The following is a 22,761-nucleotide window of genomic DNA, read 5'->3' on the forward strand; positions in this document are numbered from 1 at the left end:
AGTAATTTTTGGAATAGACTTAACTGTGCAACAGGCCATATTTTATTTAGATTTAACAAAATTTAGGAAGCCCTAACAGCAGAATCCAAGAAGCTTCCAGGCCGCATTTTGGACAGAAAGAGGATTTGCAGAAGAGGCCCACATGGACAGTTTCTTCTACCAGAAGGTAATTTGCTGAGATGGCACACACTCCTGCCGTTGCATCTCCAGCAGAAGCAATGCACCCAGATATTTGTTCACTGGCTTTTGAATGGAAAGATGCCACACACTAAGGCTGGAGGACCTTTTCAGCCCGAGGGCTGCATTCCTTCGGGCCAACCCATGCCAGTGGCGGGCAAGGCCAAAGGTAAAGTAGAGGAAGCGAATAAATGTATTTTACCTCTGAACAGCAGGCGACACGGGTGCATATACCTGCTGTCTTCCACCCAAGCAAAGCAAGAAGTATTAGCAGACTTCAAGAGCACATTCTACCCAGGCAAAAGCACTCATGGAGGGCACAAAGCCAGGCCGGTGAGGGGTGTGGTCTGGGGTGAAGGAATATGGCCAGGGAGAAGGTATGTCCTGGGGAAAGCAAAGAGGGTCTGAAGGGCTGGAAGGCTACATTTTGCCAACTCCTTCACTAAGGCAAGCCAAAAGTGGTACACTATTCACTTTTGCCAGGTTAAATCAAACCTGTAAAGGACATGGGAAACCTGGACTGGCCCGAAATTGTTAGAAAAGTCTTACTGGTCACAATGGAGAGTCTGGCAAGTTAGACGGGAATGGTAGAAAGAACCATTTCCGGAGGAGAAGCAGCAGCAGCAGCAGCAGTTCTAAGCAGCCCAGCCCCTTACTCCCAAGCAGGTGTTCAAGAGTAGGTGTTCTGTGGCCGCTCACAGAGCCTTTGAATCTCTTCGGCCAGGTCGAGACACAGCAGAATCCGCCTCTTCTCAGCCACCACTTCCTCTTGGGAGGCCTGGCCCAAAAGCTTTTTGGCAAAGAGGATCAGGTCTTGCATGAAGATGCCAACTTGTGAACGGGGGGCCTCGGGAAGACTCTCCAAGCACCCGCCTGTGAAGCAGAAGTTGATGGCCTTGTCCCGCTTCATCCCTGGTGCCCTTTCTTCAATCCAAGTCAGGGGCCTGGGTTAAAGGACACGGAAAAGGGAGACAAACCAAGTCAACCATCTAAAAGGCTGGCTGCAAATGAAGGCGGCATAAGAAGCCAAAAGTGTGTCGTAGACGTCAGAAAGTGCCCTCCAGTATTAAGTACTTTTCTCTAGCACAGCACTTCCCAAGCTGTGGGTCACCACCTGCGAGTGGGCCCTGAAGGCTGTGCAAGTGGGTCACAGGTTTTCTGTAGGTAAACCCAAAATAATTATTGCTTGTAATGGTATGAGAAATACATTTTGCTTTGCTGGCATGTTATAATGCTATGTCGACACTTGTAATAAAACATCAGAAATGCTCAAATCTTAGTTTAACACTTGGGGAATGCTCTCCGGTGGCAAAGGCCACAAAGTGCTCATATAGGGAGGAGGAGTTGTTTTAATTGTTTTTATATACTAAAAATGCCGTTCAAGCAGCTTTTTCATAAGCCACTCTCCCTCATTAATAACATTTTAGAGATAACAAAAGCTAGGAACAAATTCACAAAAAGCTTGTGGCAAGACTCAGGTTGCATTGCTGACCCCATTTTTCCCCACTCAAAGTATCCAGAAGAGTAGTTCTGCCTAATTCACAGCCAATTCAGGGATGTGTCAGAAATGCTCTATTCCTTTATTCCAGCAAAGACAACCGTACTGCGTCTGTCCAAATCCAGCCCACACTTAAAACCAACTCAGACATAAATGAGAGTGGGCCAAACATTCAGCTACTGCAAATCCACCAATGTCAATGGAACTGCATCACTGGGAAACCTGGCCCAGTAAGGGAACAGACCTGGAACACTACGCAGTGCAGCCAAATGCTAAAAGGGCTGCATGACACCCAGAAGCGGCTTGCACAGATGTCTTTGGCTTTGAAAAGACAATACAGGGAATTTCCCCATCCTAAGCAAGCTGGCTGCAGGTGGTTCTGTACATACAGCAAATTATGAAGACATACATTGAAAAATAACTTGCAGCTTATTAAAGCATATAGAGTAAATGGCAAACTGAACTGAAGAAGTGTGTATGCACACAAAAGCTTATACCAGAACAAACTTAGTTGGTCTATAAGGTGCTACTGGACAATATTGTTTTTATTTGAACACTTGCTGCCACTTCTTAGCACCACCTGCTGGTGTTCTTTATCTTTTGTGAAAAGTTACCAAATTACTGCAGCTTTCCAATTCAATCATGAAATTAACCCCTATCTCTCCCCTCTGCTTTTCTGGCCCTTCTTGTCCCCTTTGGGTTGCAGGATCACAATGTTGCACCATCAACAGAAGGCACACTTGGCATAATTGCTCTGCCAGATTCTCAAGCCCAGATCTAACAAGCCTTGGCTCTCCAGTCAATGTTCCCCAGCCTTCTTGCTTTATCACTTGCCAGCAGTTCACAGCTGCCTCCTGTGTCTTGTCATATGTCTAATTTTACCCAGTAGCCTTCCCAATCCTCAACCTGAGAAGTTTCATTCCCCAAATGAGAGAAGCTTGATTGTAACTCATTCCTGCACTGCTATACCTAGGGCTGTCATATTTCTGGAAGTAAAATTCAGGACACAAAAGTTGTTGAGCATTTTTTATAAAATGAAATTCAAAGTTGTTGAACTTTTTTAAGGTAATCAACCTCAAATTCCTGGACATTTTCCCCAAAATTCCCTCCAGACACTATGTCCGCCAGTTAAACCCTGGACATCAGAGGCTGGGCTCCACAGGCTAGCTACCACTCCTAATAGTGATCTTAGGTAGCAAGTGGCAACAGGATTGTAGGCCAAATAGGGCCACTAAGAGGAAGGTATTAGCATGCTTAGGGAAATCTCATGTCTTACAAAACTACAAGAGAACAAACATTAAACACACACAAACATGTTCACTGAAAAATGAATGTGCTCAAGAGCCAAACAATATTAACTGTCAGCTGGCAAAGAAAACCAGGGAAATGTGTGGTCCTGTCCTGAAATGTTTTGTACGAACTCTTAGGACATGGCTGGCAGGAATCCTGAACAGGAGCACTCCTACAAGGTGGGGAGGATAAACTGCAACATTTTGTTGCAGGTTCCACTTTTCTATAATAGATGACAGAACAAATAACAAGATTTAATACTGATGGCTCCGTGTAAACAGCTGTCCAAATACTCAGTGAAACCAAACCCTCAGCAGTGGCGGCTTTTCAACCAGTCAGCATAGTTGCTAACTCTGTTTTGCTGCCACAAATATTGATGGAACACCTGGACTCTCCTTGCATCATCTGTTTGGTCATTTGCAGAAAACAAGTGTGCAGGGACTGCTTGTTACATCTTTTGAGGGAGAATGCCTTTCGTCACTTCCCCTTTGTTTTTCTTTCAGACAGAATGGGGGTGGTGGGGGTGGGGTGGGCTGCTTACAGCCCTGGCCCAGGGCAGCCTCTACATACAGAAAGAAAAAGGACTCGTAAGTCTAGCACTATTCAGAGTCCTCCTCAGCACTGCCAGCTCATATACACCTGGGACGTGGCAGAGGAGATAGCATTATCTTCAAGTGGACCGGAATCAGTCCTCCTCTTTTTCAGAAGTTAAACACTGTCTGCTCAGAGTTACAAACTCCATCTATGCTATTTGATAAAGGGCTTACTCTTTTGGGAGCCATGCTGCTGCTTAGCCACGGGCAGTTTAAGTGACCTTTTTGGAGAGGGACCTTGGCTCCAGCTCCATGGGAGTTTTTTTTGACAGTGGAGCTAGGAAATGATGCTAGCCAACATAGTTAGACTGTTGTGCAATGCCTACGCCAAAGACAAAAGCTACTGGGATACACATGGCAGAGGTGCACACAACATGTGATAAGCCTAGTAGAACAAAGGTGGATGACAGCGCAGGTAACAAACCAGGCCACATGCTACCTAGAAAAGTAGGAAGACGACAAGAAATTCGACTTGTAGAGGAATTACAAAAATTGGTTCCAGTTCTGAAAATATCAATTTCATCCAGGATATCAAGGGAAAACTATTTCATGATTCTCAGCAAATGTCTGTCCAATTGTGATCATGCCCTATGTCACAGATGCAGAGGAAATAATTTATTGAGACTAGGGCAGTATTATAGATTGAAAGTGTAAGCTGTTTATTGTGTTAAATATATTAAGGCATTGTGGACCGTTTGTGCTGTGCATTTCAATATTATGGTTTTGTTTTGTTGTACACTACCCTTGAGCATATGCGAAGGTGGTTTGTAAACGAAACAGATATTGGTCTGGTTTGCACATCGCACAAAGCCAAAATATTCCGTAGCATATACTCAAGCATATGAGCTCCTAGAGACATGCTCACAGCTAATTTGCTCCTACCTCGTCCTTTTCTTGGTGCAAAATTTAGATTGCGTGAGCAGAGATTATTTTGGTTGAGGGATGTTAGCACACACAGTGCCACAAATGACCCTAGTAAGCCAGCAGGAGAAATATTATTGAGGCTAATCAACATTTTCTAGAATTCAATTATACCAACCTCTTTTTTGCAGTCTGAAACTGTGCAGTCATTCTGGAGTAATTTCTCTCTTTCTGCTCTTCCCTCGTGGCAGATACAACAGTGAGGTCCCCAAAAAGATCAACTAGCCAAGTCAGACGAGCAATCCCACTAAAAGCTGGGAACCCTGAGCGTTCTTCATCCAATGCGCCACCTTTAGAAATGAGAAAGAGGACTTCGAACACACGGCTGGAAAAAGAACTATTCTACTATGGGTGGACTTGCTATACTATCAAATAGACAGAATAATTTCAAAGACCTGCAACAGACAGTAGAATGGACTGCGCCAGTCCAAACTGCAGCTGGGGTGTGTGTGTAAAGAATCACATTTTTAATGCCCTCATACAATAAATAATACTTGTAAATAGGAAAACCAGTGCAGCCAGCAAAGAGGTAGGCCTAGAATCTTTGGTTAAACTGGTTAAGAATCTAGGCCTGGTCCACGTTTATTCCTTCCAGAAATGGCTGGGTTGATGACGTCTGAACCACCAGCTGCTGCAAAGCAGGTCAGACTGCATTAAATTAGACAGTCTCCAACAACTGACCTGTGAAGTGCAAGGTTCCCTTCACAAGCTCCTTCCCCGCCACCTCTTTCTTCAGCTGCTTGTACTCCTCAGTCAGGAGTTCAATATGTTCCACGTGGAGGATTTTGCCTGCCATTGAGACAAATGCAGATTTAATGAATGGCATCAGGTTCAAATGCATGGTTGTGTCAGTGCCCAATCTTCTACAAGAGTGTGAGAGAAGCTATGCGCCTCGAGCACCTTCTTACCACATAGCTAGTAAAGTCATACAATCTCCCCTTCAGTAATTTAGCTGGGAACCCTACACCGAGGAAGTAGCTATGCATTCCATTTCTTGGCTGCACTATTTGTTTGTTTGTTTGTACATACATACATACATACATACATACCCTGCCTTTTTCCCTAGCAGGACTCAAGGCATCCTACGGATAAAAATAAAAATGACTAAAAACATAGAAAAAACAATTAAGGAACTATTCCCATCAGGTAAAAAGGTGGGGTATATATACATGAGAATGAAATTACCTTCCCTGAAGGTACAGAGCAGGCCTGGGCACCTTGTGACACTCTGTGCCAAACAGCTTATCAGCCATTTACTGTGCCGCAAAACGTCCCTGTTTTTGAACACAATTTAGATGGTTGTTGGGTGAGACGTTGTGCAGACTTGCTCCAAAATACAATGTGCTTCCACACTGCGCTATCTGTATTGCTACACCTGCTTTTTCACTTTTTAAAAGAGTGGGATCTTATTTGCACTGATATTAGTGCGGGTGAAAGACTGCTACTGTTAAACAGCTCTATTTCTTCTTTACATCTTCAGGTGAGGCAGTGGACGTGCTGGACAATTGCCTTGCCTTGGCATGCAAATCAATAAACTGAAGCTCAATCTAGATAAGACTGAGGCACTGTTAGTGGGTGGTTCCCTAGATCAGATGGCTGTGGCACACTCCCTCTTAAGAAGTGGGTACACAGCTTGGGGGTACTTCTGGATCCTTTGCTGTCACTTGAGGTTCAGTGGCACTGAGTGTTTTCCATCAGCTTTGGCTGGTGGCCCAACTGCACCCCTATCTGGACAAGGATAGCCTAATTACTGTTGTCTACGCACTGGTAACCTCTAGGTGAGAATACTGCAACATTATACAGAGCTGCAACTGAAGAAGAACTGGAAACTTTAGCTGGTGCAGAATTTGGCGGCCAGGTTGCTCACCGGGGCAAGCCAGTTTGAGCATCTATCACCAATCCTGGCCTGACTGCACTGGCTGCCAATCATTTTCTGGGCCCAATTCAAAGTACTGGCTTTGACCTATAAAGCCTTAAATAGCTCAGGACCACAATAGCCAAGGATCACTCCCCCCATATAAACCACCCCGGACCCTGAGACCCTTCTTTACATGCCTCCTTCATGAAGGGTCTGGAGGTTGGCAACATGAGAAAGGGCCTTTTCTGTGGTGGCTCCCATTTGTGGAATGCTATCCCCAAGGAGCAGAGGATGAGATGGTTGGACAGTGTTCTCGAAGTGACTAGCCAAACTGCGGGAGGCAGTGGAGGATAGGGGTGCCTGGCGTGCTCTGGTCCATGGGGTCACGAAGAGTCGGACAAAACTGAACGACTGAACAACAAATCCCCGAGGAGATATCCCCAAGGGGATGCGGGTGGCACTGTGGTCTAAACCACAGAGCCTAGGGCTTGCCGATCAGAAGGTTGGCAGTTTGAATCCCTGTGACAGGATGAGTTCCCGTTGCTCGGTCCTTGCTCCTGCCCACCTAGCAGTTTGAAAGCACATCACAGTGCAAGTAGATAAATAGGTACTGCTCTGGCAGGAAGGTAAACGGCATTTCCGTGCGCTGCTCTGGTTCACCAGAAGCGGCTTAGTCATGCTGCGGACAAACGCCGGCTCCCTTGGCCTGAAAGTGAGATGAGCGCCACAACCCCAGAGTCATCTGTGACTGGACTTAACGGTGAGGGGTCCTTTACCTTTACCTTTATCCCCAAGGAGGCTCACCTGGCACTTTCTCTATAACCAGGCCTTTGGATGATTAAACAATCTATGGCCTTTAAAATGTGTTTGTGGTTTGTTCTTATTTCCCCCCCCCCCATTATTGTTATGTATTCTGTGTTCTCATGTTTTATTTTTATGTTGTAAACTACCCTGTGATCTTCAGGTGAAGGGTGGTATACAAATTTAATAAATAATAAAAATCAGTAACAAGAGAATGAACTAAGGAATTTCCCTTTTTTCTAGGAAAGATGAAATCAGGGGCAACCTAAGACATTTTGCAGCCTTAAAGAAGTGCAAGGTGGTTGCTACACCCACTCCTCCAAATTCCACATGCAGTACCTTACCGCAATAGGATAGCACCCTCTGTTGCAGAAGGCTAGTTTCTCTGAGGGGGTGGTCAGGACAGGCCACGTGGTACACAAAACTGTTTTTAATATTCGATTGGGAGCCGCCCAGAGTGGCTGGGGAAACCCAGCCAGATGGGCGGGGTATAAATAATAAATTATTTTAATTATCTTATATGAAGCCGGTGGGTGTGGTCATCGGGGAATTTGGGCTGGGTGTTCACCAGTATGTGGATGATACTCAGCTCTACTTCTCATTTAAATCAGAACCAGTGAAGGCAGTGAACACATTGAAGGCAGTTGAAGCATGGATGGCAGCTAACAGATTTACCCGGTAGGATGAATCCCGACAAGACAGAAGTACTGTTTCTGGGGAACAGGGAGTGGTGGGCAGGTGTGAGGTACTCCGTTGTCCTGAATGCAGTAACTGTGCTCCTGAAGGACCAGGTGTGCACAGCTTGGGAGCCATTTTGGACTCACAGCTGTCTATGGGGGCACAGGTCCAGGGCTGCTGTCTACCAGCTCCATCTGGTACATCGGCTGAGAACCTACCTGCCTGCACAGTGTCTCACCAGAGTGGTACATGTGCTGGTTATCTCATGCTTGGACTACTGCTTGATCTACCTTTGAAGGTGACTCAGAAAGTACAAGTAATCCAGAATGCAGCTGCCAGACTGGTGACGGGGAGTGGCCGCTGGGACCAGATACCACCGGTTCTGAAAGACCAACATTGGCTCCTAGTACGTTTCTGAGCACAATTCGAATTGTTGGTGCTGACCTTTAAAGCCCTAAATGGCCTCATCCCTATATACCTGAAGGAGGGTTTCCACCCCAATCGCTCAGCCCAGAAACAGAGATCCAGCACCGAGGCCCTTCTGGCGGTTCCCTCATTGTGAGAAGCGAAGCTACAGGGAACCAAGCAGAGGGCCTTCTTGGTAGTGGCACCTGCCCTGTGGAATGACCTCACATCAGATGTCAAGGAGATAAAGAACTACACAACTTTTAGAAGACACCTGAAGGCAGTTCTGTATAGGGAAGTCTTCTGATGTGTAATGTTTTATTATGTTTTTATGTATGTTGGAAGCCTCCCAGAATGACTGGGGAAACCAGTCATATTATTATTATTATTATTGTTATTAGTAGTAGTAGTAGTACAGTACTAGTAGTAGTAGTATATTCTCCAACAGAAGGGAACACTGAAGAAACGTTGAGAGAGGTGCTGCCATTGCCTCTCAACATCTGTTGCCTGAGGCAGTTGCCTCATTTTGCCTAATGGTAGGGGGTTGGACCCCAGGTGACACATACTTCATACCTTTCTTAGAAACTGAAGCAGTAAAGTGGTTGTCTCTGTCCAAGAGCACAAACTTCTTGCACCACAGCACAGTGTTCCATACTTTTCCATTTTGTACCACACCTGTTCCTCATTTGAGATGTCCCCCGACCCCCATTCTGTTAATTTGGAAGGACCAGGGCAGAGTTCCTTTGTCTCTAATAGTTTTGAAGAAAGGAGAACTTTGACACATATAATTTCTCCCATTGTGATGCTGCAGTAGTAGTAAAAGAAGCAGTACTTGTCAAATTCTTCTTTCTGCATAACTATCCATACAGGACAGGATACCTTTGCAACTGTGCTGCCCGCGACACACACTTTAAATTACAAAGGAGCAGAGCCATGGTGCCACACACTGTTTTAAACAAGCACAGCCTTGGTTTTGCACAATACCTTTCTGCTCTGCCAACTCCCACAGCTCATGTGCTTCCTTTGCAGACAGCGCCAAAGGGTACTCAACAAGGACATGTTTCCCAGCCTCCAGGAACATCCTTACAAAGGAGAAAATGGTATGTGTTACACTCATGCACGTTCAGAAGCTCAGAGCACCTTTCCTAGGTGTTTTCCAAATTATTCCCAGAAGCAGGGTGGATAAAAATAAATGATTAAAAAAAATCATACAAAAAAAAATATCAAAATTTTAAAATAAAATGCTTTTGGAGGAAAAATCTTTCTAAAGATAGTTTTCTATTTAAGTTACATTATAGTCTAAAGGCTATTCACCAGGAAATAAGGATTTGTTGTAAGTTTTTCATGTGTGCTAAGTTATTGTTTTAGTTAAATAAATTGTTTAAATTGTTATTAAGGAAATCATTATTTTTCTCCTTCCAATAAAGTATAGCAGAAAAGTTGTCCAAATATAAAGTTAACTTATTAAACTTCACAATAATTTAATAATTATCTGTCTGTGTATTCCTAATAGTATAACCAAATCAGTAATTTTTTATATAACTGTAAAAACCACTCTGATAATTTATTATTCCAAAAATGAAACCTTCATCTGGTTGTAAATATTAAGATTATACTAGCAAGAATGAGTCTTTCTGTAAAAAAATGATTTAAATCAAGTCTTAGTGATTTAGTGATTTAAATTGATTTGATTATTATTTTATTCTCATTGTTCTTTTGGTGCAGCAATTACAGCTGCAGCCAAAGTCAAACTAGTTTACAGTCTGAAGCAAGCTTTCATGGACACCAGAAGCATTTCTAGGCACTAAGGGCAATTTTCACCATACCTTTTTACATTCTAGCACCCATACAAGCACTTCACATAAACTGCACATTTATATTGTTGCCTTTCTGGATGAAATACACACATTAAGTGGCGGCCAGGAAAGAGCCAAGGCTCAGGGGGAAGCCGTAGTGCAGTGCTAGAGCATCTGCTTTGCATGCAGAAGATCCCAAGTTCAATCTCTGACGTCTCCAGGAAGAGCTGGGAAGAGAATCATTGTAGAGTTGGAAGGGTTCCCTAGAGTCACCAGGAGCAACTCCCTGCAACGCAGGAACCATAACTAAAGCATCCCTGGGAGATGGGCACCCAACCTCTACTTAAAAACCTCCAGTGAAGGAGGGAATCCATTCCTCTGTCAGATGGCTCTTACCGCCATAAAAGTTCTTCTTGATGTTTTCTGTCTGAAATTCTAAAGAGCCACTGGTGGTCAGTGTGGACAATGCTGAGCTTGATAGATCAATGGTCTAACCTGGTGTAAGGCTGTTTCCTATGTTCCTATCCCACACACGATTTTGGAAGGTGAGAAAATGTACTGTTTAAACTCGCCATGAACCATCATCAACTGATGAGAAGGATAGTGCCTAAATAGCAACTGTAAAGTGAGAGTTTGGCTGAAAGTCATTCTGGTCAACATACTCTCTGGAATGACGGAGAACCGACATTCTAACATTGTTTTTATACTGGGGAATTGGGAAGGCAATACCTGACAGTCTCGCTGTGGTTCTGGTTATCTGTACAGACGAGGGCAGCAGTGACCTCCTTGCTGTCCAAAGCTTCTTGTAGACTTATCTGCTTGACTTTGTTAACATCACCTAGAGGTCTCCTGGTTTTAGCAGAAACAAAAAGGAATGAGAACATACCTACCATGAACAGCACTTATGTGGCACAAGAGTGCAGAAGGAAGCAACAAGAGCTTATTTATTTCCCAAAATTGCTTTTGGAGCTTTTTACTCAATTAAAATGTCACAACAGTTAAAAAAAATGCATAATAAAAATGGATGGTAGATAATCCAGTTCCATGGGGAATATTTTAAAATGCCAGAAACTTAAAAAGATGATAGAATTAAGATGTTTTCATCTGGTGCCTGAAAGAAAACAGCACTGGAGCCAGATAAGTACCGTATTTTTCGCTCCATAAGACACACTTTTTTCCTCCTAAAAAGTAAGGGGAAATACATGTGCGTCTTATGGAGTGAATGGTGGTCCTTGGAGCCGAACTGCCCAGGGGCCAAAAGCAGGTTGTGCTTTTTTTTTTTTCAAAGAGAAGAGGGTGCGTGGAAACCCACTCAGCAGCTGATCAGCAAGAGATCGGGAGAGAGATAAGAGTCTCCGGCTCCCTTTCAGCCCCGCCCTCTTGCCCAGGCCTCCATTGTTGAATGTGCTGCAGAGGGAGGTTGTTTGTTTCCCCAGCGACATGTGACTGGCTAATTAGATTATCTGTCTGGAAACCGTAGAAACGGCTCCCTTTCCTTAAGAAGCTGCAGAAATGTGAGCTGATCCTCAAAAAAACAGGGCTTTTCCCTTTGCAAAAAAAGCTGCAAAACTTTGAGCTGATCCTCAAAAAAACAGGGCTTTTCCCTTTGCAAAAAAAGCTGCAAAACTGTGAGCTGATCCTAAAAAAACAGGGCTTTTCCCTTTGCAAAAAAAGCTGCAAAACTGTGAGCTGATCCTAAAAAAACAGGGCTTCTCCCTTTGCAAAAAAGCTGCACAAATTTGAGCTGATCCTCAAAAAAAAAAAAGGGCTTTCAGAGGAGGAAAACCAGAAAAATATTTTTTTCCTTGTTTCCTCCTCTAAAAACGAGGTGGAGCGAAAAATACGGTAAATGGGGCACCACAACCAAAAAGGCATTCTCTCCAGTTATCACTCATTTTACCTCTGACAAAAAGGGAATACTGAAAAGAGCCTCAGTGGTGACAACTTGAGATGTACAGCGCTCTAAATCTTGGGATCCAGGTTCATTACAATATTAAGTTCCTACTCAGCATTTGAAGAAGTAGGTTATTACCTATGAGACATCATGCCCACTTTTTGAAAAAATAAAACAAAAGGCTTATCAAAAGTTAGCTTCAAGGTGCCATCAAGCATATTTGTTTTTTACAAGGTATAAATTTGTCTCATTCGAATTATTTTCTTAAGCCACATAATGAAGCTTCTCACCTAGACACAAAGCCCAACAGTCTGAGATGCTCAGCAGGACTGGAAGGCAAAGGATTCAGCAAGTCTCTGATCCGCACAGATCCTGCAATCCCAATCCCAATGACCACAGTCCCAAACATGGTAAATCCTTCGTGAAAGAGGGAGGGGTGGGGGAGGAAGAAGAAAGGTTACTATAAGCTTGTTTCTCCCCCCCAGTATCCTTTACGCTATCATAGAATTGCTGCTAGCATTTCCTATACAGATGGTCTAATTGTTTGAAGAGCTGCATTCTCTCAACCCTAAAGTTAATTGCACAGGATACTTCTTAACACCTTGAAAGATTAAATCATAATAGTGCACAGAGGGAAAACAAATCTATGGCTACAAGAGCTAGACGTTAGATTGTGATGTTTAATTTATGCATTTAAAAAAAACAGCATTGTGATACCGCCATGTTTTGTGTTTAATGGCAAATTGCCAAGAGGCTCTTGTGTAAGTGATGCAATAAATATTTTTTATTAAACTTTAAACATCAGATACATAAACGTTGGCCAGAGAAGGGGACGCTGCAGAGGTTGCTGCTTTGCCTCTCACTGCCAGGAAGATCCTTCTGCTCCAACTAACAGCTGCCGTGGGATGCCAGAGTGAAGGGACAAAAGACATGCCACTGGCCAGAGGCTTGCTTTCTAGTAAGGGTGTTTAGCACCGTTTCCCCAGTTACCGGTAAATGTTTTGATTATAGCAGGATTGTGCCCAATATGTTACCTTAGATTAAAGGCTGGCCCAAGACATTTTGACACCCAAGGCAAACCACAAAATGGTGCCCCCCCCCAACCAGGTAAGAAGGGGTGAGTGAAGATCTGCATCAGCAACCGGGGGGGGGGGAATCGAATCAACCTTGCTCAATGGCTGAACTGGGAATCAAAGATTGTCGTGGGGGAAGGAAGAGGTCCACTCTGGATCATGTTGGGCAGATGTAGACCCATAGGGCTTCCCCCACCATTTCTTCCCTAGGGGTGGGAAGAGACCAGCAGCATTGTCTATGTGCTAAGAGGCGTCTGTGGAGGAGGCATGGGGGGTGGGGGCTGAGGAGGTGGCAGATCCAGCCTCCAAGGAATGCTCTGCAGCTGTTGTTACTACTGCAGCAGCAGCAGAGGCCAATGCATTCCTCGGGGGCCGGATCTGCTTCCCCTGTGGATCCTGCCACCTGAGACGGTTGCCTCACCTTGCCTCATGGGTGAGCCAGCCCTGCTTAGACTTTTAATATGTTTCTCACAGACTCTTAATCCTGTTCCATTAGCAAGGCCTACAAAGCCTAATTTAGGAAGCCTTCCCTTTCCAACAACTTACTTGTAACGGCAACAAATAAGACAACTTCTTTTCAGTTTGATTTGCCAGTTGCCTCCTCAAGCAGACATGTATCGATGGCTCTCGGTGCTCTTCACTTCCTCAGTTTGTCTTGTTGTTTCCTGGATCGTTCTGCCAAGACAGAAGAGTGCTTTGGGTACAACATCAGGTGCAAATGTGCAATGGGAATGGCTGTGAGATGGGCAGCTGCTCACACAATATGAAGAGTTTCAGTTCCCGTAATCATTGCCTGCACTTGCCCTCTGTAACATTCCAGCTGTTCAACCAACCCAGCAGCAACTGGCAGGAAGAGAGGGGGCAGCTAGGAGGGCAAGGGGTCAGAAGCGCAAGCCAGCAATGGAAGTGGGTACATACCTGGGGAGGGGAGTAAAGTCCTTCACTTGGGTCCGTGCAAAAAGAACAAGAAAGGATGCAGGTAACAGCATTTAGGACGATGCCTCAGCTTTACAAAGAATTCACTACTTCTTTCTGCCTTTTCTGTATAACAGAGATAAGGCATATGCACTTTTGACTGCTCAAGATAAGCATGAGGGTGAGACCAACCGCAAGTTATCTATCAAAAACAGGAACAGGGGTCAAAGAGGAGTAGTGAAGGAGTGTTCCTGGATCAAATTGAAACTAGATATGTTGCCCTCTTCTGGGGGGGGATGCCCAATTTCCTCTCCTTTTGAAAATAGCTTTTTCACACCAACAAAAAACCCTCTCCCACTTTTTCTTTTAAACTCTTGAATTCTGGTCCTCTGGTAAATTGCTATTTGTTTTTATTCCAACCAATAACACGAGACATTTTGGAGAGAGTCTAGGCTACTACTTTTGCAAGAATCAGATTGGGCACTTCAACAGTGCACAGAAGACAGTGTCTTTGGGGGCAGGCAGTGTTCTTGGGGGTGGTGGCCAGTATCATTTTTTTGCACTGAGCACCCCAAGGTCAGAGAAAGCAAGAAGAGTTCTCCCCTATTCCAGGTTCACTGAGGATGTCTTGCCAGAACAACCCTTCCCCTTTCCAAAATAAAATAAAAATAAAAATTAGATGAACAATCCTCGCCTGGGTTCCTGGAGGATATGATAGCAAATGTTCTACATCTTAATCCAAAATGCACTATGTGGTACGTCAGCCACCAGAGGGAACCCTTGCAATCTCAAATAGCTATTTAGGCAAAAGCCTCTCACTCCTTGGCTTATATAAAACACAAGATCTTAAAGACATTATAACACTGTTATTGCCCTTCCCTGTAATGAAAAACAAAACAAAGAAACTACGTTTTTTTTTAATATCTAGGCCCCAGGCTGATGAGGGAACAAACATTCATATTTCTCAATGGCACTTGGCTGTGTTTATATTACACAGGTCATTTTGTAGACGGGATACTGGGTGGAGCAGTTACTTTTCACCCTGAGGTCCTGGTGGTAAGATGCTGTGAAAATTCATTAATGCATCAAGGAAGAAATGCTGTTGGAAACAACCCCTAAGTAAGCCCCACTGAAACCAATGGAACTTGCTTTTGATGTATATATATGAAGGATCAGGGTCTCTCATACAACACAAAGACCGCTGTCTGTTGCCCTTTCCCTTCTCTCCCCTACTCCAATACCGCCAACTAGTTGAGCTGGGATAACTCTGAGAACTTAAAGAAGAGAAGTCACTTGATCCAGGGACAGGCCACTGGCCTATTCCTTTCTCTTTTTCTTAATGGTGACACAGACCATTCATAACATAAGAATATTCTTCACAACTGTGAGCAGGACAGTGGGGTGGGATAAGCAAAGACAAGCTACAACAATAAGTATTACATTGTTCACGGTTTCTGCTCAGGCTGCACAGAAAAAGCATTTTTGTTCCTGAAATTCATTCTGATTGTGCAGATAAAATATAACTGATAGAATTCTACAGGGTGTGGTCTTGGCCATCAACTGCTGTGTTTTCCTCCCCATTCCATCCTGTTCACCTATGGTTGGGGAACCTATGGCCCTCAAATTGTTGCTGAACTACAACTTCCATAATCCCTGACTACTGGCCTCTTCAGTTGCAGATGACGGGAGCTGGAAACCATCAACATCTGGATGGCCAATTGGCCACAGACTCCCTGTCCCTGACCCGTGTTCATACACTGGGTGACCAGATGCAATGGAGGTCAGGGCCTCTTTCTTAGGTGCAAAGAGAAGGAAATGTTGGCAGGTGCAATCTTGCCAAGTATTTGGGAGAAGACAGGAGCTGGGGAACTTGGGTTCAAAGTCAGACTTCAAGCTCACTGGGTGGCCTTGGGCCAAGCTCACTCTCTCAGCCTAACCTACTTCACAGGATTACACTGCGGAGTGTGTACAGCCATGGATGCTGTCATAAGAACCTTGGAGGAAGACCAGTGCAAAAGATAAACTAAACTTTTTCCCAACACACAATACTTTGCAAAAGCTTAACCAGAGGGCTGAATAACAAAGCCCACCAGACCATTTGGCAAACAGGATATTACTGTAGTAACCTATCTGGGGTTGTATACCTGAAGGAGCGTCTCCAACCCCATTGTCCAATCCGGATACTGAGGTCCAGCGCCAAGGGCCTTCTGGCAGTTCCCTCGCTGCGAGAAGTGAGGTTACAGGGAACCAGGCAGAGGGCCTTCTCGGTAGTGGCACCCGCCCTGTGGAACACCCTCCCAGCAGATGTCAAGGCAATAAGCAATTATTTTACTTTTAAAAGACAACTGAAGGCGGCCCTGTTTAGGGAAGTTTTTAATGCTTGATGCTGTATTGTTTTTAATATTCAGTTGAAAGATGGGTGGGGTATAAATATATTATTATTATTATTATTTCTTCAAAATAAGAGTGTGTGTGTGTGTGTTGTGTGTGCGTGCGTGCGCATGATTCTTATGTAAAAAACAAGCAGAAAACATATCTGCAAGTAGATAAGCCAGATAATGTTGCCAGGAGCAAAGTTGGCATATGTAACCAGGGCTTTTACAAGAACTCACCCCCTTGAGAAGTTCAGCTTTGAAAACATCTATTTAACTGTTTGCTTTTAGTAAGTGAAAACTACTTCAAAGATTTCAAAACACTGGTCTCTTGCTTGTTAAAATGCTTAGACCATCAGTGCCTTTCGGAAGCATTTGTGGGCTAGCACCTTCTAGGCTTAAGTAACACTATACAACTTAATTTAAATTGTGGGCTTTAGCATCAGCAATACAATTATAGAATCATAGAATCCTAGAGTTGGAAGAGACCACAAGGGCCATCCAGTCCAACCCCCTGCCAAGCAGGAAACACCATCAAAGCATTCCTGACAGATGGCTGTCAAGCCTCTGCTTGAAGACCTCCAAAGAAGGATACTCCACCACACTCCTTGGCAGCAAATTCCACTGTCGAACAGCTCTTACTGTCAGGAAGTTCTTCCTAATGTTCCTAACATTGGTATAAAATCAAACAATAACTAAATTACCTCCTAAAAAAATCTCAAAACCAAATTAAAGTCTAGTTAGATGGCTTTCCACAGGGTCAGGGTTGGGAACAGTAAGCGCTCCACTGAACTGAAATTTCAGCCTTCACGTCATAGGAAAACAGCCAAGTAAACAGCTATTTTGGTGGAGGGTCAAGATATTAACCGATATGCATGAAATTTCATATATAGCTATATAATCCCTAGTATAGTAATATAAGACCTTTGGAGCAGGCATTTTTTTTAAAAAAAATGTTTTTTATGAGCCACTCTAGAAGGGCAGTAATTGTTCCTTGATAATTTGTCACCCCCTCCATTATGGAAACTGGGGCAGACTGCCCCCTTGCTACACCCCTGGTCCTGACACTATTAATTATTAAACTAGCTTGATGCTTCTCAATTCTATGAAAATGTTAATCTACAGACCCATTTCCATAAATAGTTAATCTGTTCTAAATTGTTTTAAATTTTAACTTCCCCCAGTTTCATTCTCTAGCAACATTTTTTAAAATGGCATTTTACATGGGGGGGGGGGGAGGAACCAGAAGCATGACATGCAAGATGACACAAAACTTCTCTATTTTTCTTCTTCTAAAGTTCAGTTGAAGACCTCTCCCCACAAATAGGGAATAGGCTACTTACCCTTTATGGTACTTATAGTTTTGCTTTCTCATTTAGTGATCTGACCAAAAAAAATGCTAGGAACAAATAAGATGCACTTAATTTTGGTCGGTTAGGCGTCTTACATTGGTCACAAAAAACCTTTCCCCCTCAGCTATGTACTATGTGACCACAATGTGACTATGACCTCATTGATGAGTCTGGTGCATCTTTGGAACATTATATTCAGTACAAAAAAAGGTGAGTTATTGTCTGCTATACCTTGTGAGTCATTTAAAAAGATTCCAGGACGGGCTGTACTTGAAGCTGATATGATTGAAAGTCTTCATGTTGCCAACTCCAATTGTTCAGATAACTGTGAAATAGTTACAATACACCGAACGTTTAAATCCCTTTCTGCAGTATTAGAATGATTTGCCTTCCAAGGGACAGATCACAGTAATGCAACAGTTTCTTTATAAACACCCATGAAGGCTAGATGCTTGGAATTAAAAGAGCAAGAGCGAGTTTGTTTTTAAATGCTTGGCAGGCCACACACTAGTGTTCAGCTTTTTTAAGGGAGTGTGCCGCATCGACGACCTTAAAAAGCACTGGGAAAAATGTGCCGCTCCAGAACTAGGTTCAGGAGTGTTCCGGCTGAAAAAAAAAGCCCTGGCACACACAAAATACAATTTATATGCAATGCCACTATGAGCCACAGATCCTAGCAGAGACACGTAGTATAAAAGGAAGCCTGGGCATGCTTTTAAATGAACAGATACAACTGCCTGGTCCTGAATCGATCTGACTGTCTATCTATAGAAGTACTGTCCATATTTAGAGGCTCTCGGGCAGAGTTCTGCTCCACTCCTGCAAAGCACACCTCAGCTATGGACCCTCAAATGACATTTTCCCTAAGTTATATATTCCCAGCCCCACCTTCTGCCATCTGAGAGACTTCAGAATTCAACCCCACAACCAAAAATGCCAGGCTTAAGCCACAATCTTGTACACTGGAACACAGGTAAAATGTGACTGTCCTGCAATTCGCGTCGAAGCTGGAAAACATAGCAATGAAACCATTGCTATGAATTGAAGAATGTGTCCATGGGAGCTGTTTGGAAAGGATGGCCAAAAGCTACTTGGTGTTAGGTTGCAGCATGAGTCACTTTGCCCCACGCTCCAACTGCAGTCTCACTGAGTGCTGGTTCTCACATTACTTTTACTAATAGAAATACCAAGACCAGTGTCAGAAAACAGGTGTGCAAACATACAGTAATGCCAGAAGGGCCATAGGAGTGCCTCGTTTCCTTGCTGACAAACACACTGGGATTCCTGACACATGTAGGGGAAGGAAAATAAATACTGTAGATGAATCTGCTTTATACCAAGTCATGCCTTCTATAACCCAATAATAGCTGGGCTGACTGAACTCCAAAGATCTTTTCCAGCCCTTCTCCTTATATCCTTATAAACAAAAACATGGCAATCCAAGCAGTGTTTGAAATTAGGAGCATTTTGCACCTGGCCATCAACCACCTGTGTCCAAGTGAACATGCCTGGGCGGCAGGAGGACACCTGACGTCTCCACCACCTGGAGGTTCATGCCTGGGGATCATTGGATCAGCACTGTTTTCACACACTCATACAACACCCTGCAAAAATCTATCAGTTATATTTTAACTGCATAATCAAAATGAATTTCGGGAACAAAAAATGTTTTTTCTGTGCAGCCTGAGCAGCAGCAGTCGCCATTAAGAAAGAGAGGTTGGAATATATGAAGATTATCCCTAGATCAAGTGACTTTCCTTCTTTACGTTCTCAAAGCTGTTAACCTAGCTCAAAGTTGTCATCTGAACTAGCCAAATGTTTAACTGAGACTCAATTACAGTCTGTCAAACATTTGCAAAATAAGACTTAAGAGCTGTCTTGCCCCCAAATGGCAACTAGACATTCTGTTTTGGCAACTGGTTTAAGGAGCCATTTGGCACCTAGCTTATATATCTGTCCATGTACACAGGGTAGGAAAGCTTGCGTATTGCAGAAACCCCTGACGGGGGATCGGTGCCTCTTTTTACACCCTTCACGTTGACATGAACATACGACAATTCCCACTGGACCCTGTAAATGGGAGCTGGATCACCCAGAGTAAAGAATAGAGGGCAGGTTTTGATCACAACATTACAATTTCAACCGAGTGCAGCTGTTTTATTTCCCCTCAAACAAATAAATGATAATCATTCTCATGATTGAGAGAAGGCAAAGATCTCGCAACTCAAGCCTCTGAGAATCAAGTCAGACCCATCCTGGAGTCTGTTTCTGGATCATATTACCGTCTTGGGGACTGATTTTTATACAAATGTAAGTGAGACCTGCAGCAAAAGTGTTCCACTATGGAAGACCGTTCACTTTTCACCTGTTGCAGCCAGACAGTTCCCCAGCCAAACGGGTGGAGGGACACCGCCTCTCCCCTACATCACGCCGGCCGCGTCATCACTGTTGGGGGACAGCCCCAGCCCTTCAGTTGGCAGGGTGGGCGTGGCCACAGGCAACTTAATCAAGGCACGGCTGGCCGGCCCCCTCTTTCTCACCCCTTTGTTGGATCACCCAACCCACCCACCCTCTTTTCATGCTTTGCTCTGATATGACCTTGCTATGGACAATTGTCGGTCACCATGTTGTTGAGGCTGGGTAGGAATTTTTTCCACTTGGCAAATTGGCACCGGCCTCTTGGTTTTTACCTACCTAGTAGCAATCATCACAGCTTTTGTGAGTTTAGGCATTGGGTAAACCTTTGTTTGATTGGAGGGGAGGCTGCTGCCTTTACCTGCCCCTCCTCAGTAAGGGTATCTGGTTAAAAGGATCCAGGGTGTGAATCCTGTCCGAAGTCTGGACGTGGGCTAGGGCCATGTCACAGCCCCTACGGGGACCCCCTATTTGATGTAAGTCATAGGGCACCCCTTATTGGTGGTTTACCCTTCAGTGGATTCCCTGCAGATGGGCAGGAGCCAAGATATAGCCTGGCTTCACCCCAATGCCAAACCCAAACCACTCACATCTGTAACCAATAAAGTTGTGGCCTATTTGAGCCTGTTGTTCTCCTGGGAACTCTGTGCCTTGGGTACCTTGGCATGCAATGCTGCTTCTCAGGATTGTAGTCACTCCATGCCATTCCTACACCTTGTTCCACACTGTCAATCAGCATTCCATGGCAGGGTACCTCTGCTTGTTCAGTTCTTAGTGAGGCTCTTTAGGTTTTCGTCCGCCCCTAACAGTTTACTGTTCTCTTGCAAACCCACAGGTTCCCCCAAGCCAGCTTACACCTCCCTTTCGTGTGTGGGGTGTGTGTGTGTGTATGCTGTTTTATCTATAGAAGCAATGGCATTCACAGCTTGGAAGCAGAGGGTAGGATATAGCTCACCTTTATTACCGGTAATTCCTGTATTTCTTCACTGGAAGGTTTTTCAGCATGAAAATCTGTTGTATTAAATCACCTGCATCTACTTCCAACTGTGCTCCACACTTTTAGAACTGCTTTAACTGCAGCTAACCTTTCATACCTACAGAATACTTCTCATCGGACCTCAGAATTTTGAAGAAATTAAACTCTGCAATTGGAGTTTAAGTCACTCCCATTTTACACTTGGTTGAAATGACCTACAGCAGGCACCCCCAACTTGCGGCCCTCCAGATGTTTTGGCCTACAACTCCCATGATCCCTAGCTAAAAGAACCAGTGGTCAGGGATGATGGGAATTGTAGTCCAAAACACCTGGCGGGCCGAAGGTTGGGGATGCCTGACCTACAGGATAGAATTCAGCATCTGCAACCGAATTTTTGAGAGCTCAACTCCTCTTAAAACCAAGTTGTAGATAGCCCGTCAAAGTTACAAAGTTTACTCACCTTAATATCTAAAGTGACACACTTTACACCATTTTTGTGTCCTTTATTTACCTTACTTCTCTCTCACCCCCCCCCCTTATTTACTCAGGGTGCACCCTTCAAATGTGCAAGGAATTTACTCTGTGGTGCTTCTTTTAAACATTGCACATTGCTTCCCCTCTCCCCCCTCCCACTTTAAGGGCTTGTTGCCCTTTTAAAATTTGGCTCACAGGGTCCATAAACATAAAGCATTTGTCCTTTTTTCTAAATTGTTCAGAGGGCATATTTCAACAGCTGGAATAAAACACACAAGAGGACAGCATGCTCAAATAAGCCCTCTCACATTCCACTTGCCCCCCCCCCAAATGACAGCAGCAAGCACCTTGAGGGAAGTATGGATGGGGCATAAGAACAGAATAAGGGCCTGCTGGATCAGGCCAATGGCTCCTCTAGTCCAACATCTTGTTCTCGGAGTGGCCAAGCAGATCCCTGTGGGAAACCAGCGAGCAGAACATGAGCACAAGCGCATCTCTCCCCTCCTGTGGTTTCCAGCAATTGCTTTTTGGAAGTTTTTCTGCCTCTAACTGTGGCATAGGAGAGCCATCTCACTAGTAACTGCCGATAGCCCTCCTCTCCTCCGTGAACTTGTCTCATCCTTTTTTTAAAAGCCATCCAAGTTGGTGGCCACCCCTGGACGGAGTTCTGCAGTTTGCCTATGCGCTGTTTGTGGAAGCACCGTCTTTTATCTTTCCTGAACCTTCCAGCATTCAGAATAACCCAAGTTACCACCAGCAGCTGAAAAATCCAAAATGATATGGATATGGTACTTGCTAACAGGGATTATCACCCACGTAGAACCATCCAAGTGGGTGGGGCATTACAGAATCCCACCAACAATGGACCCCAAAGCAACATTATCTCCCTCTTCCCCCCTTTTTATAATTCATTGCACATGAGAAAGAAGGGGTGGTTTTAGCTTACCCTTCTCTCTCCTCTTTCTGCAGATACTGCTTACACAACTAAACTGCCAGCTCCACCGCGTGGGGTGCAGTCACAAAACCGGCTTGGCCTCCTGGCGCTGCTCACAACCGCTTGCACAACTCTCGGGAAGGTCCTTCCTCCTCCTGCTGCTGCCACCAGGCGCCGCCTCCCTACTTGGAAATTCAGGGGCCGGATTGAAGCTAGAGGCGGGCATATCAATAAAAAGGCAGGGCGGAAAGGGACCATGAAGCGGTAAGCAGATTTGGGGGTGGAGGGTAAGGAGGGCTAGCATGCGCTGATTGGTGCCCTGTGTTAAATGCGGGGCAG

The 22,761-nt window shown here is 44.4% G+C and overlaps 1 protein-coding gene across 2 annotated transcripts; it reads right to left on the reverse strand.

Annotated features, from left to right (window-relative positions):
* Positions 1-334: 334 nt before the first annotated feature.
* Positions 335-22,534, reverse strand: BLVRA (biliverdin reductase A). 2 transcript variants are annotated; one of them, XM_033166073.1, is made up of 8 exons: positions 22,435-22,534; positions 13,531-13,659; positions 12,202-12,328; positions 10,747-10,866; positions 9,206-9,303; positions 5,161-5,268; positions 4,598-4,769; positions 335-1,121 (listed from the first exon to the last, which is right to left on the reverse strand). In XM_033166073.1, exons 3-8 carry the CDS (start codon positions 12,318-12,320, stop codon positions 848-850), a joined length of 891 nt encoding a protein of 296 aa, XP_033021964.1. In that variant the 5' UTR covers positions 12,321-12,328; positions 13,531-13,659; positions 22,435-22,534; the 3' UTR covers positions 335-847. The 2 variants fall into 2 exon arrangements, with proteins under 2 accessions (XP_033021964.1, XP_033021963.1); XM_033166072.1 differs by lacking the exon at positions 22,435-22,534 and adding an exon at positions 13,903-14,128.
* Between the last annotated feature and the right edge of the window lie 227 nt (positions 22,535-22,761).

This window comes from Lacerta agilis, chromosome 12 (genome assembly GCF_009819535.1).
Source record: "Lacerta agilis isolate rLacAgi1 chromosome 12, rLacAgi1.pri, whole genome shotgun sequence".
Classification (NCBI taxonomy): Eukaryota; Metazoa; Chordata; class Lepidosauria; order Squamata; family Lacertidae; genus Lacerta; species Lacerta agilis.

Bases quoted from the DNA above. Each gene is read 5' to 3' on its own strand.
- BLVRA (XM_033166073.1), bottom strand. From the start codon at position 12,320: ATGTTTGGGACTGTGGTCATTGGGATTGGGATTGCAGGATCTGTGCGG. The intron at 9,304-10,746 runs GTATTGCCTTCC...CTCCTTTGTAAG, and splicing joins AACCACAGCGAGACTGTCAG to GATGTTCCTGGAGGCTGGGA. The intron at 1,122-4,597 runs GTTGGTATAATT...CCTTTAACCCAG, and splicing joins TTTCAGACTGCAAAAAAGAG to GCCCCTGACTTGGATTGAAG.